The 19,027-nt window shown below is 40.5% G+C and overlaps 1 protein-coding gene across 3 annotated transcripts in view; it reads right to left on the bottom strand.

Annotated features, from left to right (window-relative positions):
• Positions 1–18,595, bottom strand: part of PRTFDC1 (phosphoribosyl transferase domain containing 1) — an 87,823-nt gene extending 69,228 nt beyond the window's left edge. For 2 of the 3 annotated variants that reach the window (XM_037037106.1, XM_037037105.1), the window contains exons 1-4: positions 18,492–18,595; positions 11,117–11,223; positions 5,526–5,602; positions 5,134–5,240 (exon numbers count right to left, since the gene is read on the bottom strand). In XM_037037106.1, coding sequence (XP_036893001.1) covers positions 5,134–5,240; positions 5,526–5,602; positions 11,117–11,223; positions 18,492–18,539 — 339 coding nt within the window. In that variant the 5' untranslated portion in view covers positions 18,540–18,595. Of the gene's footprint in view, positions 1–5,133; positions 5,241–5,418; positions 5,603–11,116; positions 11,224–18,491 lie in introns of all 3 variants that reach the window. The other variant, XM_037037107.1, reaches the window with a different exon arrangement.
• Positions 18,596–19,027: the final 432 nt, after the last annotated feature.

The raw sequence follows: 19,027 nt of genomic DNA, 5'->3' as shown, positions 1-19,027 counted from the left end.
ACAGGCTTGAGAGGCTGATGAGTCTGGGCTCTGACGCCATTTCTCCCGTTTATTGCTGCGTCACACTAGGCAAGCCAGTTACCTTCTCTGAGCCTCCTTTTCTTCATCAATAAAAGAAGAGATGAGAGATACGTTGGCAGGATTTGTAGTCAAGATTAAATGAGATAATAAATTCATCTAGCAAGTGCTGAATAAACATTAGTGGAAAGACAGAAGGAAACAGAAAAAGAGGAAGAAGGGAAAAAAACTTGAAATATTAAGAAATTTAGGTTGCCAGTGCCTCTCATTTTCGTTAAAGAATAGGAAAAAGTTGGCTCCGCTCTGCAATGAATTAGCCCAATGCTAATTTCTAAATAATCTTTGTTTAGATTGCTATCATTTATGTAAATTTATTTCCTGCCTTATGGGAAGTTAACAAAAGGAAAAGTCACATTGCCTAAGGCCCTGCGATGTTTGCAGCCATCCATGCCCCAGGAAGGTCCCTTAGTAAACAGTGAAGGGCATGGAACAATGAGACCCTCCTGGGGGAAGAGCTCCTGATGTGACGGCTGCGACGAGAGAAACTGTGCCTCTAAGTTAACTGAACTTTATCTTTTTCCCCCATCAAAAAAGAAATTTAGAAAGAACCACAGAGCAGAAGGGTAGGAGAGAGTAAAACTACCCATTGCTTTTTACCAGAATCCATAACAGTACACAGAGTTCTGATCTCCCTCCAGAAGTTTCTAAAGGAGGAAAAAGAAAACTTTAGTGGCCATTGTTCCTGAAGAGATGTTTTGGAGATGTCTGCTCCCTATGCATAGGTTTGAAGGTATGCAGGAGCACCAAGCAGCCTCAGAGGAACATGACCTAGTCCTGCTCCCCTTATTTGGTGATGTTTATTAGTCTGGTTTTTATAATAGGTCTCTGCCCTCAGGAATGTTGAAATTGCTCAAGTTTGTTCAAGGAGGTCCTCTCAAGCCTAACCAGACACAGCAATTAATTCATCTCTGGAAGAGGACAGTTCACGTGCTATGAGAAAAAAAACTGTTCCCTTTGTATCCTAAACTATGATTATGATTTTTCCATCATTTCTATGGATATTTAATTAGCAGAAAATCTTTCTCTGAGTAAGCAGGTAGGCTTTTGTGTCAGGTAATCTCTTAAGAGATGGTCTGTGTCACTCTGGTGATAGACATTTGGTTAGAAGGGAAGAGGAAGACGCCACATCATTCCTGCGTCCTACAAGATGCAAGTGTGGGGACGAAAGCTAAAATACAGTTTGTAGAATGGATGAGGCTGGGGAAAATTGTAAGTCTAGCATTGTTTTCCTCCATCGGAATCCTGGGTGAGGGTCCCCACATCCATATTCCCAGGAAAAATATGTTGATTTGAAAATATCAGTCTAGATGCAGCAATAATGATCACAATGTTATTGGAGTTTTAGAAATGCAAATGTTTGTTCTGAACTAGTATCACATAAATGAGTAAACAGTATTAAGTGTTAATAAGTGTTAATGACTATTGATAAATGTTAGAATGTGTGCCTCTAAGTTAAAACTTTGACAAAATAGATAGAATTTTTAAAGAAATGGTGAGGGATTATAGCAATATTGTTTATTCTGACATGGATTACAATGCTGTTAGTTTCAGCAGCACTGATTGTATTGTATAGGAAATACTAGCCAGTACAATAAAGCAATAAAAAGAAATTAAAACTATATAAATTAGAAAGGAAGAAGTAAAACCATCTCTATTCACAGAAATTATTTTTTTTATAAAAAATCCAAAGGAATCTACAAAAACACTATTGTCACTAATAAGAATTTTGAAAAGTCAGTTTTTGATATACAAAATCAACAGTATTTCTACAATATATATTAGCAATAAACAATTGGAAATTAAAATTCAAAGAAAAACTTACCTAATATAATAGGACCAAAAATTAAACATTTAGGTATAAGCCTAAGAGGTATGTCTAAGATCTGCCTCTTGAAAACTAGAAAACAACTGATATTAAATAAGACCTAAATAAGTTGGAAAGTATACCTTGTCCATCGATCGGAAGACTAAATAGTGTTAAGATTTTAATTCTCCCTAAATTGATCTGCAGAGTCAAAGCAACAAAAATTCTAACAGGTTATTTTGTAGAAATCAACATTTTAAATGTACATGGAAAGGCAAACAAGTAGAGTAACTAATAGTTATAAAAAAGAATGAAGTTGGGAGAACACACACTACCTGGTTCTCAGATTCATTGTACAGCTACAGTAACCTACACAGCGGGACACCGACAAAAGCACAAGCACAGACCTGAACAGGAGTGGAGAGAACGTTCCGAAATAGACCCTCACACACAGCCAGTTGATAGTCAAATGATCCTGGGATAACTGGACACTCACTTGAAAAATAAAAGAGAACCTTGACCTTTACCATATGAACTAACACAATATGAACCACAGACCTAGTCTTAAATCTAAGATCATGAAACTTCTCAAAGAAAACAGAGAACATCTTTGTGGCCTTGAATTAGGCACAGGTTACATAGATACATTGAAAAAAAAGCATGATCCACAAAAGAAAAATTGATAATTGGAGTTTATAAAAATTTTTAAAGCATGCTCTTTGAATAAAAAGCACTGTTATAAAACTGAAAAAACAACCCACCAGCTGGGAAATGTATTCAAAATACATTCAAATATATATATTCCTTTATCTAATAAAGTATTTGTGGCCAAAAATATATAAAGAACTTTCAAAACTCAACAATAAGAAAATAAACCACCCAGTTTTAAAAAGGAGTAAGGTATTTGAATAAACACTTCATCAAAGGTGCATGATGAAAAGCAAATAGGCAAATAAAATTATCCTCAATATTATCATTCAATGGGGAAAAGCAAATTAAAACCAAAATGAGATACCATTGCCTACTGGAATAAGATAAAGAAAATAAACAAAAAATAAAGAAAAATTGGCAATACTAAGTACTTCTGAAAATGTGGAAGAGTTGGAAATTTTATATACTGCAGGTGGGAATGGAAAATTATTCAACCTCGCAAAAAGAGTTTGGCAATTTTTATACACTCATCATATGACCAGCAATCTCAAGAGAATCTAAGACGTAAGTACACACAAAAACCTGTGTGTGAATATTTATAGCAGATTTGTTCATACTGACCTTGACAAGGAAATAAACTAAATATCTTTTAGCTGATACTGTGGTATATCTATATAATGAAATCCTACTTGACAAAAGAAGAAATGAACTGCTGGTACATGTAATGACATGAAGGAATCTCAAATGAATTATGCTAAGATTTAGATTTACTAAGACTACATGGCATATGATTACATTATATGATATGCTGGAAAGAGCAAAACTCTAAGTACAGAAAATATATCAGTGGTTGACAGGGCCTGGGAGTTAGGGGAGGGGTTGACTTCAAAGAACACAAGGGTATTTTTCTTGTGGTAAGAAACTGTTTTATATCTTGATTGTGGTGAGTTACACAACCACATGCTATTGTCAAACCTCAGAACTATAAACTAAAAGAGATGAATTCTCTTGCATGTAAATGATACTTCAATAAAGATGACTTTATTTTTTAAAAAGATTTAAAAAGATTTTTTAGTGATCTGTTTGCTTGGAAAAATATATTGAGGATAAGAGCCAAGTAAATGAGTTTTAAAAAAAAAGCTTATAAGAAGGAAGCACAGCTACTTAATCCAGGATGAAAAGAACCTAAAGAGAGAAAAGGTTTTCAAAGAGACAATGGCAACAGTAAATTATGGTTAAGGTGTCTGCAAAAGACAGCTGTATCCTGGCCTGAGAAATTAGAAATAATTTGCCAGCTGCTTTATAGCTGAGAAAACTGAGTCACAGAGAAGGGTGGGCAAAATTCTGAAATGTCCCCACCTCGTTCCTCTCCCCTGGTATACACACCCTTTATGATCTCCTCCACTTGAGTGTGGATGAGACTTGTAAATACCAAGGGAATTCACTACCATGGTCAAGACACTACTGAACTGACTCTGAGTTCCTCAGAAGGGAGCTTATGCTGGCTAAGCCGCCCCTAACCAGGTTGGCCTTTGAAAGAGGGTCTCCCGCCATGCTGTGGACTGCCAGGGGGAGTCTCTAGGTAAAGACCCAGGGCAGCCTCTGGGAGCTGAGAGGTCTCCAGCCTAAAGGCTGCAGGGAAACAGAAACTGAATTCTGCCAACAACCAGTGATCTTGGAAAAGGACTCCAAACCTCAGATGAGACCAAAGTCCCAGCTAACACTTTGACTTCAGCCTTGGGAAGACTTTGAACAGAGAACCAATGCCCAGGCTTCTGAACTAGAGGAACTATAAGATCAGTGAGTGCTGGTTTAAGCCTTTATGTTCATGGTCATCTTGTCATGGAGCAGTAGAAAGCCAATTCGAAGAGGAAATTAAAGTGTGCAAGGCAGTTTAATCAATGTGAATACTTTCATTGTTTTGACTCCAACAGCTCCTCACCTGTTTGCGAGCCAGTGTTAATAATTTACATACCTTGAATCAGAAAGCACCACAAAAGGTAACATCATAGAGAGAAGAGGGAAAGGCTAAGGGGATGTTGTCTTTGGAGAATAATCTCCTTCAATTCAGTTCAGTGGTGGCCAAGAGAGCTGGGCACAGACTGATGGAAGGGCCTTCCGCTGCAGGTTCCCTGGGCTTGTCTATCCCACCTGCCGACTCACTGTCCCTGTGGGCTTCCTTCCCTTCTCTACCTCAAGGCCATGACTGCAGCACTCTCCTCTCCCAGCTGGACATCCTCACACAGGTCTCCAGGGCCAACAGTAACAACCAGGGCAGAGACACCCTGGTGTTCATCAGACTTTCTTAACACTCATTCCTAACACACTCACTTGTGAAGCTGGGCACCAGGAAATAACCAGTCCACTTTACCACCACAAAAGAAAGCACAAATCATTCCTGAAGCATCTTTCCATATAGGTGAAAATAGATGGCAGGACCCCCACCCCCTCACCTCACAAAATACTACTTGAATGACAGGTTGCAGTATCTTGCAAATTTTAAAAAACCTACAATTGTAATTTTCATTGTATTATTAACTTTATTCCATAAAGTTGTTCATTCTCAAGGTCTTATAATGAAAATAGAACAAATAACTTACCTTGTAACTTTTTAGTCTGATGAAATCAACCTTCATAGAGATGAATCTATCTGAATTTCGACTGATGTTCTTCAGGTGTTCTACAAGGTCAGCACAGAACTTGTAACCTCNAGATGGCAGGACCCCCACCCCCTCACCTCACAGAATACTACTTGAATGACAGGTTGCAGTATCTTGCAAATTTAAAAAAAAACTACAATTGTAATTTTCATTGTATTATTAACTTTATTCCATAAAGTTGTTCATTCTCAAGGTCTTATAATGAAAATAGAGCAAATAACTTACCTTGTAACTTTTTAGTCTGATGAAATCAACCTTCATAGAGATGAATCTATCTGAATTTCGACTGATGTTCTTCAGGTGTTCTACAAGGTCAGCACAGAACTTGTAACCTCCTTTAAGCACACACAGGACCATGATGTCACAGTAGCCAATGTCTTTTATAATATCCTTAGCCAGGCGTTCAGTTCTGAAAGAGGAATGAAAAAGATGTATTAAAGCATAACTACTGGTAAGTATTTTTATTCCTTTTAGCAAAACACATGATGTACCATGCATATTAGATTACACAGGAGAATGTGGAGAAGAGCTTGGGAGACAGACACCTACAGATAAAGAAGCTTTGTTAATGTTGGACAAAGAGTGTTCAAAACATACTTTTGATCGTCACATCATCAATAGCACAGCATTGTTCCTGTGTGTCGCAAAAATGATTAAGGTGTAATATATAAAGTCAAAGATCATGGTGCTGTTATTTTATCACCACCACCAAGCCTGCGTGTTCATCTTAATGCTGCGATGCTATATGCTGATAGTATGCTTGTTTTATAGCAGAGAAAGAGGAAATGGAGGGTGACTCACCCACCTTACAATGTTAGAGGAGACTGGAGGAAAAGTCCAGTCCTCAGTAACTATCAAGAGAATAACATCTGCCTTATATTTCACAAAGGTAGCACCTTATGTATGTGAAAGGTGCCCCAGAATATGATCTCATCAGGCACTGTTTCCATGGGATGCAAAGTGAATGATGCCTCCTGGAGTTTCGCAGTGATGAAACCTTGGGTTGGCACCCAGTACCCAATCTGGAACTGCCATTGTGTTTTGTGTTATTGTTTCATGTCTAGAAATCCATTGCCCAGGTACCTGTTCAATAGTTAAACCTTGAACAGGGGCAGGATCTAAGGTACATATTTAAAAAAAGTATCCTACTGGCACCTTAAATAGAAATAGATTTAAAGTAAATGAAGTGAATGATCTAAACATATATATATATATGAAACTTTATATTACATATTCTTTACATATATAGTTACATAATACATTTTTATATTATATATATTAGATTCCTCTCGTTTTCTTTTATTTTTGAAAAAAATTTAAGTCAATTAAAATATTTTTCAGTTACAGTTGACACACAATATTACATCAGTTTCAGGTATACAGCATAGTGATTACACATTTATGTAATTTACAAGGCGACCATTAGTCTAGTAATTTACAAGGTTACCCCATTAGTCTAGTACCCATCTGACACTATATATTGTAATACATAATTATGTCAATATTATTGACTACACTCCCAATGCTGTACTTTACATTCCTGCGACTGTTTTAATAAGTGGCATCCCTTAATCATTTAACCCTATTATAAATGCTTCACATAAGTGTGTGTATACACAGAGTTTCAGGTTCATAATATGATCATCAAAAAATGTACATCATCATGTCAGATATTCTGTATAAAGGGACATTTGTTTCCGGCATGATGGAGTGAGAAGGTCAACATATCTTCTCCACCAACAGCAACTATAAAGCTGGCCAAAATTGTCAAAAAAAAAAAAAACCCAACAAACATTTCAGGACTCTGGAAATCAACCAAAGGCATACAACAACATGAGAACCATTTATTCGTGAAAACATTGAACACTGGGTAGAAACAGAGCAAGTCTATGGATTCTTGCCCAAGAAAGCCCCCATTGTGCCCCTTAGCCTCCCCGCCAACTCTGTTGTTCACCCAGGTAGTGCAGCCAGGGCGGGGCACTGCCAGAGAGAGTTCACCTGACTGGGAGCATTGTCAGCTGGAATGGCTATCTTGGCAGCATGTGAACAGGGAGGGCCAGTAGCTCCGTTTTCCAGCATTTGTAGTCCTGTTTGAGCAACTAACTGGTTAGACCAGTCTGGGATTTGATAGGTAATTCCAGGAGGTTAGAGTCATAGGACAGGGCTACACAATAAACTCTTTGCATATTCCAAACTGACCAGGGCTATGTATACAACAGAGTCTACAATAGACCCTATTGTATATACAATAGACCCTAGCAGAGTCTACAATGGGCCTAAGCTACCCACACATCCCTGGATGATGGAGCCTGTAAGCGTGTGCAGAGGAGACACAGAAAGCCCAGTGGAATGCAAAAGCCAAGGAAGACTTGAAGAAGATTAGAAATTTGAATGTTTGCCAACCCCCACACACATTCATCAGCAGAGAGCCTTACTGGCTCAAGGTGTTTAAGAACAATATCTAAGCAATCTAAGGCTGAAGACTGAGCTATTCAGTCACCGGGGTGAACCCACGTAAGTGAGTCTTAAAATAAAAATAAGGCCCTGGCTGGTGTGGCTCACTTGGTTGGAGTGTTGTCCCGTAAACTGAAGTGTTACAGGCTTGATTCCCAGTCAGGGTGCAGGCCTAGGTTGTGGGTTCAGTTCCTCTTTGGGGTGTGTGCAAGAAATCAACGTTTCTCTCTCACACCAATGTTTCTCTCCCGCTCTCTTTCCCTCCCTTCTCCTCTCTGTAAAATCAACAAGCATGTCCTCAGGTCAAGATAAAAAGGGGAAAAAAAAGAAAAGAAAATGAGAAATAAATTGTACATCATCAAAGGCCACACATTATTGGGGAGATATATTTCACAGAGTAGAAGACAAAAAAAAGCAAGTACAAGGGCAATGAACAGGAAATAGTTACATATATGTAGATATTAAACCAAATACAACAATAATCATTTTAAATGTGAATGGTCTAAATACAGCAATTAAAAGGCAGAGACCGCCAGAGTAGACAATAAAACAAACGCTAATATATGTCGTCTACAAGAAACACACGTTAAATATAAAGACACAGATAGACTTAATGTAAAAAGATACAGAAAGATATACCACACTAACATTAACCAAAAGGAAGCTAGAATTGCTATATTAATTTTAGATAAAGCAATCTTCAGAGCAAGGAAATTAACAGGAATAAAGAGAAACATTACATAATAATGAGGTCAGTTCTCCAAGAAGACATAACAATCCTAATAACAGAGTGTCAAAACACTCACAGAATTTCAAGAAGTAGATGAATCTACTGTTGCATTTGGAGACTTTAAAATACCACTCTCAGTAACTAACTGAAAAATACCACACTAACTGAATCTAATTGACATTGATAGAATACCCCATCTAACGTTCTTCTCAAACGATGTCAATAAGGAAATAGACAGGCCACAAAAGGAGATAAAGGATTTACATCCAGAAAACATAAAGAATTCCTACAACTAACTCAATAAGATGACAAACCACCCAACTTAAAAATGGGCAAAAGACTTAAATAGACATCTCTCCAAAGAAGACATATAATAAGTAACATGCACACTAACCATTTGTAATGTGCAAATTAAAAGCATGAGATGCTCTTGCATATCCATTTGAGTATCTATAATCAGAAGGACCGACGATGCTAAATGTTGGCAACTGTGTGGAGAAACTGGCAACCTCATCCATGGCTGGTACAACGTAACACGGTAGAGCCACTCTGGGAAACAACTGGCAGTTTCTCACACTTTCCACAAAACTCAAAATTCCACTCCAAGGAATACATCCAACAGAAATGAAAAGACATATCTATACAAATAATGTTCATAGAAGCATGATTCATAATAGCTAAAAACTAGAAATCCAAATGCCTATCAACTGGTACATCAATAATCAAATATTCTATAACTTCATTTATAAGAAATGTCCCAGAAAAGATAAGTTTATAGAGAAATAAATCAGAGTAGTGATTGTCTAATGTGAGGGTAGGAGCAAAGAGCAATCAAATTTTCTGAAATGATAGAAATATTGTAAAATGATGGTAGTAATGCCTGCCCAACTGCAAAATTTTACTGAAAGAAATCATTACATCTTTTGCCTACAGTGGATAAATTCTGTTGTATGTAAATTGTATCATGATTAATTCATTTTCAAGGTGGGGATGGACAATCCCGGGCCCCACCCCAGACCTCTGAATCAGAGTTGCTGGACATAAAGCTTAAGAATATTCATTTGAACAAGTTTACTGAGTGATTCTCCTGTCCAGGAATCTGGCTTCAAATAACCTTACCAAGCATAATTATGTAGTAAATCAAGATGCAATGCATTTAAATCATAAAATTCAGGTGAGAAAAGTAGGAATTTGTTTAAACAAGGGGATTTCAAAACTGATGGTGAGGGAAAACTCTTCTGAGAGGCATTAAGTGGTGAAGCAAGTAAGTATAAAGATGCCCAGAGCACATCAAAAATTGGTTTAATTGTTAAAGTCAACCAGGTTTCTTTCTCTTTTTTCCTAATTTCCATGTATTTAAATATAAATTGTCAATAGAAAGATTTAGCAATTTGGGAGATGCAAAGTTTTCAAGTTTATTTGATCATGAAACATTTTTTGCCCTTTGATGATCAGAACTTGTATTCCATAGGAAGCCATCTTAGACCACGAGAGACACCAAACCAGACTTTATTTTAATAACACACTATAGCTTGAGAAAAAACACACAATATTCAAGTCCTATCCAGTGCAAAATTTTAGAATTTGAGTGGAAGAATGCCATTTCCTTTTGTTTACAGATAGAAATTGATAGAAAGATAGTATCTTGGGAATGGTAATCACCTAGTCTATTTCAACCTTTCTTCTGGCTGAGGACCTATTTCATAAAGTTAAATTTTAACTCAGAAGAACATAACAGATTTTAAAAAGTCGGGGGAAGACAGTTAAGTTTAAGGAAAAGGTAGGGTGGGAACCCAAAGCCCCTATTTGCTCCTACTCCCTAGGGACTCCCTCACCCCAATTTTGGGGTCTCTGAAGAATCTCTATGATTCCTGGGAGTGCACTGTGAAATTCATGAAGCTTGCTTTCCATATAAATGTGAAGGCTTAAGTATTTGACCTTTGTACAGAAATTAGAGGTTCGTGGAAATGTAATTGTCTGGCCATTAAGACTATTTTCTGAAAGGGACATGGCCTATAAATCCTGGCACTTGTGGTGGCTGAACTGTAGGGGGCTCTCTGAAAACCAATGGCCAAGCAAAGATGACCTAGGGGCTTAGAACATTTCCCTTAGGGAGAAAAAATGTTGGCTTTAGGAAAACCAATCAGTTAGGAAGGAGCCAGAGGATATCTATGTAGACAGATCAGAAAGAACTAGAAATAGTATTCCAGAAAGAGTTCTATGCAGATCTTTTTAGGCTGCCAATATATCTATTCCTGAAACTTTACCCCCGGCTAGAAAATAAAATTGAGCACAGACTGGTCGACCTATGATAACTTACTTGCTCGAAAATAAATGCAAGTTGCAGGAAAAGCTTTGGGGGTGTGTCCTATGAAGGCAAAGGTCATCTCTTAACTCTCCCTGATTAACTCAAGAGTTTAAAAAATGTGAGACAAAGGTCCTCATATGGGAAGCATTTTTATCACTTTGTCCAGCACATTTGTTGTCTTGAGGCTTTTATAGTGTTAATACTTTATGTGTATATATATCGTTTTTACTGTCTCCCCTGAACCAATGCCCACGTAAACAGTTCAGTTAGAGCACAGATTCTTTTTCTTTCAAGTTCTCCGTCCTACAAAGTGCTGTCCACCACTGCATGAAAGAGATCCAGGAATAGAGCCCTAAGGTATATCGCATGACTCATGCAAGACACAGCTAGCCCAAGGCAGGACAAAGCCGGATACAGGAAGTAACACTCACCTGTCCACAATGATGCCATGAGGTATGAGGACATAATCCAAATCTCCATAATAGTGCTGTGGGTATGTGAATAAATTCAAGTCATACCCTGGCCAGTCATCCATTATCTGCAAATCAAATTATTTTGGTTATGATATTTTTCACTGGCAATTTATTTTTAAAACATAAATTTTAAAAAAGTGTCACTTGAGAAACAATAACACTGAAAAGAGAGTGGATTCTGTGATCAATATGGCACTAAATTATATTCTGCCAACCTATGAAAAGCTCAGTAGAACAACCTATGAACAGCTCAGCGGGACTAAGTCCTTTATCAGGCTGTTTCATCCAGCCTGATAAATGACCTAGTACTGGAGGTGAACAGAGTACATACTCCATTCTGAAGTCTTGGTATCAGACAGTAAAAATATATACTCAATGTCTTATAACTAACCTGATAGTATTGTTTGAAAAAAATATATATATGCATATATATATACACACACACATATATATAATCTATACTTAAATTATAAATGTTATGATGACTATGAGTTTATCTAACATTTTATTTGTAATTATATCACTGTATATACTATATCATATGTTACTATATTATCTATACTATTACATTTCTAAGCATTGTATATGCCTCATGTGCCTGGGAAAGATTACCTATCGAAATTACATGTTTCCAGGGATTAGTGTGGACCCACACTTCTGTGTCGTCTAGTCCTTCTACTAAAGACTTCTGCAGGATGTACTAGGGTGGACACTGAAGTCAGTCTGCTTGGGAAACTATTGCGCAAAAAAACTGGCCTATTCAGGCACTGGGAAGACTGCTAGCAAGTCTTCCTCTTGTTTAGGATGGGATGTACAAGTTTTATGGTTAAAATGGTAAAGAGCCGAGAGAGAAAATGAAGGTGAAGGTGTTACTCTTACATCTGGTTCTTCAGGAAAGGATGCAACATGAAAGTTTTAATGCACCATACCATGACTGCACTGCCAATTCCGGCTCTTTACTGACTCCTGCACTCCCACCAGACTCCTCTGTCTCTGTCCCCTTTCAGATTTCCAGCACTTTCATAATGTACACCTACCCTAATTTTTCAGCCTAATTCCCTAAACTACATCCTTTCTGTCCTCAGGTTAATCTTCAGTCANTTCAGGAAAGGATGCAACATGAAAGTTTTAATGCACTCAAACCATACCATGACTGCACTGCCAATTCCGGCTCTTTACTGACTCCTGCACTCCCACCAGACTCCTCTGTCTCTGTCCCCTTTCAGATTTCCAGCACTTTCATAATGTACACCTACCCTAATTTTTCAGCCTAATTCCCTAAACTACATCCTTTCTGTCCTCAGGTTAGTCTTCAGTCATTTTCCTTGCCAGCTCTGAGTCCTGTTCATCTGTCTGTCTTCAATCTACATTCTCTCTCTCTCTTCCTCCTCTTTGTGTCCCAAGCTCGGCTCCCTCTGGTGAAGCTCAGGTCAGGCCTCACCTCTTTCTGAAGGCTTTGATGACTGCTCTTGTCCTCTGATCTTCTTTCTTGGACTCCTGGTGCCCCTCATGGCTATCTATTTTCCTAGAGGCTCCCCTTCAGCCTCCTTGAGAAGATGCCTGCGCCTTCCAGTCTCTGACCCACCCGGTTTCATTTGGTTTTTGTTGTTTTAGGACCCACTTGAACTTCATTTAATGCTGGGACATTCTCCTGCTTTCCCTTTTCCTCCTCACTCAAGACTCGAAACTAGTTCTCATTTGCTCAAGTTTTGGAAAGGCAACTTACAGTCCAGTCCCCACCTGCTCCCATCCCAGTGCTGGGCTCTGAAATGCCAGTCAAATCAAACTTGTAATGAGTCGCCCAAAACGTATCCTTTTCTCTCTCGGGAAAGGACAACTCATTTTTCCAGTTGCTCAGATCAAATCTCGAGTTTCTGTTGACTCCATTCTTTCATCCCCTTTGTGCAAACCATCAGCAAATCCTATTGTCAGTTCCTTAAAAACGTAATCACGACCACCCCTCAGCATCTCCATTGCTTCCCCCCGTCTGTGCCAACCTTATGTCTCCTGGAACTATTGCCAGAGCTGCAAACTCATCTCCCTGCCTCCACCTTGATATGCATATCCCTGACCACATGGCAGCTGGAATGCTCCTTCAAAAACGCAAGTCAGACCCTGGCTGGCTGGCTCCACTGGTTGAAAGGTCATCCCATACACCAAAAAGTTGTGGGTTCAATCCCCAGTCAGGGTGTGTATGGCAGGCAACCAACTGATGTTTCCCTCTCACGTCAATGTCTTTTTCTTTCTCTCTCTCCCATCCTCCCTCCTTCTCCTACTCTCTCCCTAGAAGCAATGAGGATTAAAACAAACAAAAGTGTATTCATATTGTAGCAGTCTTCTACTCAGATTTTTTCAAGGGCTTCACATTTCACTGAGTACAATCCAGAGTTCTCACCATGCTTCCCTCCCTGATTCACCCCCAAGCTCATTCTTCATCCCTCACTCTGCTTCAGCCACTGTCCTCCTTGCTGATCCTTGAATGTGCCAAACATGCTTCTGCTTCAAGAGTGTTGTACTTGCCTTTGTTCCCTACTATATACTTCCCCCAGATAGCCATATGGCTTACCTTTTGCTTCCATCAAGTCTCTAGGCAGATGTTCCCTACACAAGAGTTCGGTCCTGACCACCTGTATAAAATGGCACCCACCTCCTCCCCACTTATCCTTATCTGTCTCTTGTCCAGTCTTGCTTTCCTTCATAGCATGTATTCCCACTGGATGTGACGTGTGTGTGTGTATGTGTTTTGTCTTATCTCCTCCCACTGGAATATTAGCTCCTTCTGGCAAAGACTTTATCTTATTCATGGTTGAATTTCCAGTACCCAGAACACTGACCTGGAATATAATAGGTATTCAAAAATGTTAAATGAGTGTATGAATGACACAGTCTCCGCCATGCATTACCCAATACTTATCTGACCTCCAACCTCAATGCTTGCTTGTTTGCTTGTGATAAAGAGCACCACTGTTCGAGGATCTGAAAGTTCATACCTATGAGGGGCAGACTCATACCAAAAGGTGCACGTCATCTGCATATTTGAAGAGAGCATCACACTTGCTGTGCCTCCACCAGCAAACTGGCTGGGTGTAACTGTTTGCTGGTGGAGGCACTGGCTTCCACTCCTGAGAACCCCTTGGACTTGCTGTAACCATCAATAGTACAGTGCTGTTCAGAGCCTGAACCACCAGCTGTTCATGAACAACTTCCAGAAGATCCACTGGCAGGCCAAGGTAAAGGCCAGACAGGGATTGTGACCAGCACCAGGGAGATCATCCAAGTGCACAACACTTTCTGGTTCCTCTTCCAGACCACACACTAATCACTCTACTTCTGGGAGCCCTCCCATGTGGCACCATCATTAACTAATGGTCACCTGAACCCATTTATCCCACCAGGCAAATCCTGTAGTGCCCTATGTTCTGGCTAAATGTCAGCAATGAGACACCAGTCCATGTTCTAGAGCTCACCTCTGACACTCACATGCTGTCATGGTAGGGAAAAAGCTCACCCTTTCTGAGATTCAGTTTCCCCTCTTTAAATAAGACATACTCTCATATAAAGCCTACAGACAGGGTAGTTGTGAGGATTAAAGCTTAGGACAGATAATGTACATAGAGTTCTTAGTACTTCCTGATGTATGTGCTTACTAAATGATGCCCCCAAAAACCAATGATAAGAAAATTACAAATTAAACCAACCTATAGATAAAAAACTATCATGGTAATCCATAGCTCAGAGGCAGATGGCGTAATGGTCAAGAGCATAGACTTACAGGTCCAACACACCTGGAGGTGAGTTTGCTAATTATGAGACCTTGGGCACTTTAATTTCTCTGAGTCCCAAAGTACTGATCTATAAAGTGGCATCTATGCCTGCCTCATACAGTTACTGTGAGGAGTAAATGAGATAGATAGTGGTACAAAGCTCTTATATCCATATATAGTGGATAGTACTTATGCAATGAATATTAATCATGTAGGCATACTGTAACATCGATCATTTATTTACAAATGATATGTTTTAACAAATTTAAAGAAGTGCCTCAAATCTACTTGCTGAAGTCTCATTACTCTGGTTAAAGCTGTAAAAGTAAAAGCAGAAGAAATGTATTTCTTTAAAGCTATTCTATAATCAAAACTGGCCTACTTTCCAATGAGTCTGGAATAGTGAGTTTTCCTCACTGAGATAAGAGACAACTAGAGAAAAAGGGACAACTGGTTTACCCTTTGTTATCCTTAATGTTGCATGCAAATTGCATTGTAAATTAGTCCTAAACCTGAGGGAATGGAAACCACTGTGAACTGTAGATAATTATGTTATTAATCTGCTTTAAAAAAATCAAAATGAGAAGTCTTTAAATAGTTTCAGTATCACAGATAACATGCTCTAATTTTATTCAGAACAATGTTTTCTCTGTTCAAAAATGAAAAACATGGCCAAGCTCGAGAAGTGACAAACACATTAACTGAGCCATTTTATACGACATCAACTTCCAGAACTCATTCCAATCCTTTTTCTCATTTGAAGATATATTGAAAACCTTCTTTCTAAGTCATTAAGAAGTACATATATATATATCATATATATAATTTTTATTAGAGTATTTCTTGCATTATTTTTCAAGTGGTTTCCACCAGGAGGAAAATAGTTTGGAAACATGTAATATATGAATTTCTGCTCTTCTCTGCCACTATGACCCTCACTTTGGATCCCACCCTGTCCTTCAGGCAGTGACCGTGGCTGCTGCCGATTTCAGGCTCAGGGCTACCTCTCCACCATCAAAGAGGAAGGGAGTCTAGGCCTCAGTTTTGTTTCCAAGAATCCCACACCTGAACTGAGTTCGCCTTGTCTGACTACATCCAACGAGGTTAATCTAATTATCCTGAAATCTATGGGAGAAAATGGTGTAAATGCTGGAAATATTTCTATTATACATTGATTATTTCCAACCAAGGTGGGCCCTCTCACTGCCTCCCTTCATCTTCACAAAATGACCTTGCTTTTGTGACGTCTTCTTTTGACACAAATAGATTGGGTTATTTACACAGTTCCATCATTTGCTTTCTAGATGTTAACAATCTACCTCATTCCTTTTTAAGAGTATCTATTATTAAATAGTAGTGCTATTATTTTCACCATTCTACTGATGGAATGGATGACTTTAAAAAAACTAATTGCTTAGTAAATGTTCAATGCAATGGCCACTTTCCATCTTGCTCCTACTAGCCTTTCATAGTACCTGACACTCTCAATGACCTCTTTGCCTCTCACCCTCCAGGCACCTACCAGCCTTCCTGCTCTTTCCTACTTTGCTCACTGTTCTTGGTCTCTTAATCTGTCTCCTCCTCTTACATTTGGGGCTTTCCAGGTTTCTTCCCATAATGGCAGTTTTTAATTTTTTTCATTTTCATTGGGCATCCCTACCCACTCCCAAGCATCAGATATTTTTCTACTTGCTGATGATTTCCAAATATACTCAGTCACTCTCCTAAATTCCGAATATGAACTTCAAATTGCCCACAATGCATCCTGCCCTACAGGCCCTATGGTCACTACAGACTTCATCTGTCCAGAACTGAACTTATTTTTCCTTTTACATTTTCATCCCCCTCACCCCAACCCCAACCCCAGGCCTGACCATTCATTCTCTCCATGGCAACTGGAGTGACTTTTGAAAAAAATTATTTATTCTTTAATTGAATTTATTGGGGTGATATTGGTTAATGAAATTATATAGGTTTCAGGTGTACCTTTTTATAATACACCATCTGCATATTGTATAGTGTGTTCATCACCCCAAGTCAAGTCTGCTTCCATGGAGTAACATTTTAAAAGCATAAATTTGGTACAATAATTTCTTCTCAGGATGTAATGATTTCTTAGCACTTGGCATCTACTGTCTTGAGTACTCTGCTTCAGAGTCTTCCCATGGCCATGTCCTGCGTACTCCTCAGAAGGTGGCTCAAATGTCACGGAAAATAGACCGTCCTGACCACCTGAGCCAAAGCAGTGCTCCCCAGCCCTCCTTCCATCACTATCTCTTTGTTCTCCTCTTCCCTTCTTATTGCACATATCCCTATCTGAAATTATCCTCTTCATTTATTTGCTTTCATGCTGCCTGCCTATGTCCTTTGGGCTTTGGCTTGTTCCCTGCTGTATCCCTAGCGCCTAGAATACTGCCTGGAACCCCGCAGAACAGTCAATGTGTGTGGAAAGAATAAATAAACGAACTTCAACTCCTTTAAGAACAAAGTCCCTGCTGTTATATTAAAAACTGAGCAAGACATTTTAACCTGAAGAGTTCTGTTTTAGCGTGAGGGGTTTCCTTCCCCAACCCACTCACTCATGCAGTATACTCATAACCAGAGTATCTGGGTGATCTCGGAAAAAAAGAATATTAATGTAGAAAATTGCCCCTCCACCCTCACCACTGTTTTACGTTAAACCCGACACAGTAACAACCACCACCTTCTACAGAAATCATTCTCCATGGGAGCCGCCAGTGGACGCCTGTGGCCACAGAACAAGACTTGATTTGATTCCAGGATGTTGAAAGAGGGGTGCCCTCTGGTCGACTCCTGGAAAGATTATCAGGGATACTGACGCTCTGGTCTGAGAACTCATCTTCCCACACCCTCCCCTCGGGTCACACTACTACTACATAGTCCACGTATATCTTCTCCATACCTCTGGTGCTGTGTCCTTTTTGCAGAAGAGGAAACTGACACTCCAGAGGCACTAGCTTGTCTGGAGCTTGGGCGGAGGCCCCATAGACAGGGTCCCAGCACATGTTTCAAAGCTCAAACACCATTTGCTTGAGCTACTTTATTTCCTAACTGTCCTCGAGAATCCTCAGTATTTTTTTGGAAAACAAAACGAGAGGCCCATACTGGAGAGCTCGGTAGGAAGCACAAAGGGAAGGAAAGGCCCCCAAAGGTCGCCAGTTGAGGTCTTCACAGACCCAACCCTTTCCTACGGGTGACTTGGAGGCTGGCAGGAGTGGGGACCACCAGCATGACACAGGCTTAACGCTGGAGGAGTGGATTCCGGGGCAGGGATGGGGCGACAGAGGGAGGACACTGAGAACACCTGGTGAAGGGATATCATGTCTTTGGTCAAACTGAGCTCGGGGAGTGGGAAGCGGGGAGGGGAGGTCGGGGCTTGAGGATGGAAGCGATCCCCGCCTTCAGGGAAGTACAAAGCGATGGCCCGCCCTCACCCGAATGCACTTCTAAGCACTGAATCTAAGAGGAAGGTGCCAAGAAGGGAGGGGAGGGGAGGGCGCGGAGAGCGTACGACCCAGCCCCGAAATCAATGGGGAGTTTGCATTTACCACTACGCCTCGCCCGTGGTCTGGCGCCTCCTCACTGCTCCCGGCCATGCTTCTCCCAGGGTAAGCGGGAAGGATCTTGAAGCGGGGCAGGGTGGGGTGGGGTGGGGTGGGGTGGGGGCTGAGGCTGGGGCCGCGGCCGAGGCCGCGCCGCCCCGCCCCGCCCCGCCCCGCCCCGCCCCTGGCTGCAGGCGGAAAGGGGCGCGCGCGCGCCTGCGGCAGACCCGTTGCCTGGCCGGGCTCCAGCATCTCCGCCACAGTGCCCCCTCCCCAATCTCCTTCCCGGGAGGGTCGTCTGGGCTGGGCTGCTGGGTCCGGAACGCTAGGCTGGAGCGCGGGGAGCAGCCGCGGAGCAGCGCCCGCTCCACCTGATCGCAGGCCCGGGGCGCGTTCCTCGCCGGGAGAACTGGGCTGCCCACGGCTCGATTCCGACAGGAAGAGAAAGTGTTCCCTTGTCCCTGCCTCCCTGAACTGTCGTCCCCGCGTCAGGCTAACCGTGTCCTTGCTAATTTTTATGGACTCTTTATCTCAAGTAAATC

Source organism: Sturnira hondurensis, unplaced genomic scaffold, assembly GCF_014824575.4.
Source record: "Sturnira hondurensis isolate 20B ecotype Veracruz unplaced genomic scaffold, ASM1482457v3 Scaffold0022910, whole genome shotgun sequence".
Lineage (NCBI taxonomy): Eukaryota > Metazoa > Chordata > Mammalia > Chiroptera > Phyllostomidae > Sturnira > Sturnira hondurensis.
This window is presented reverse-complemented; position numbering and strand designations above follow the sequence as displayed.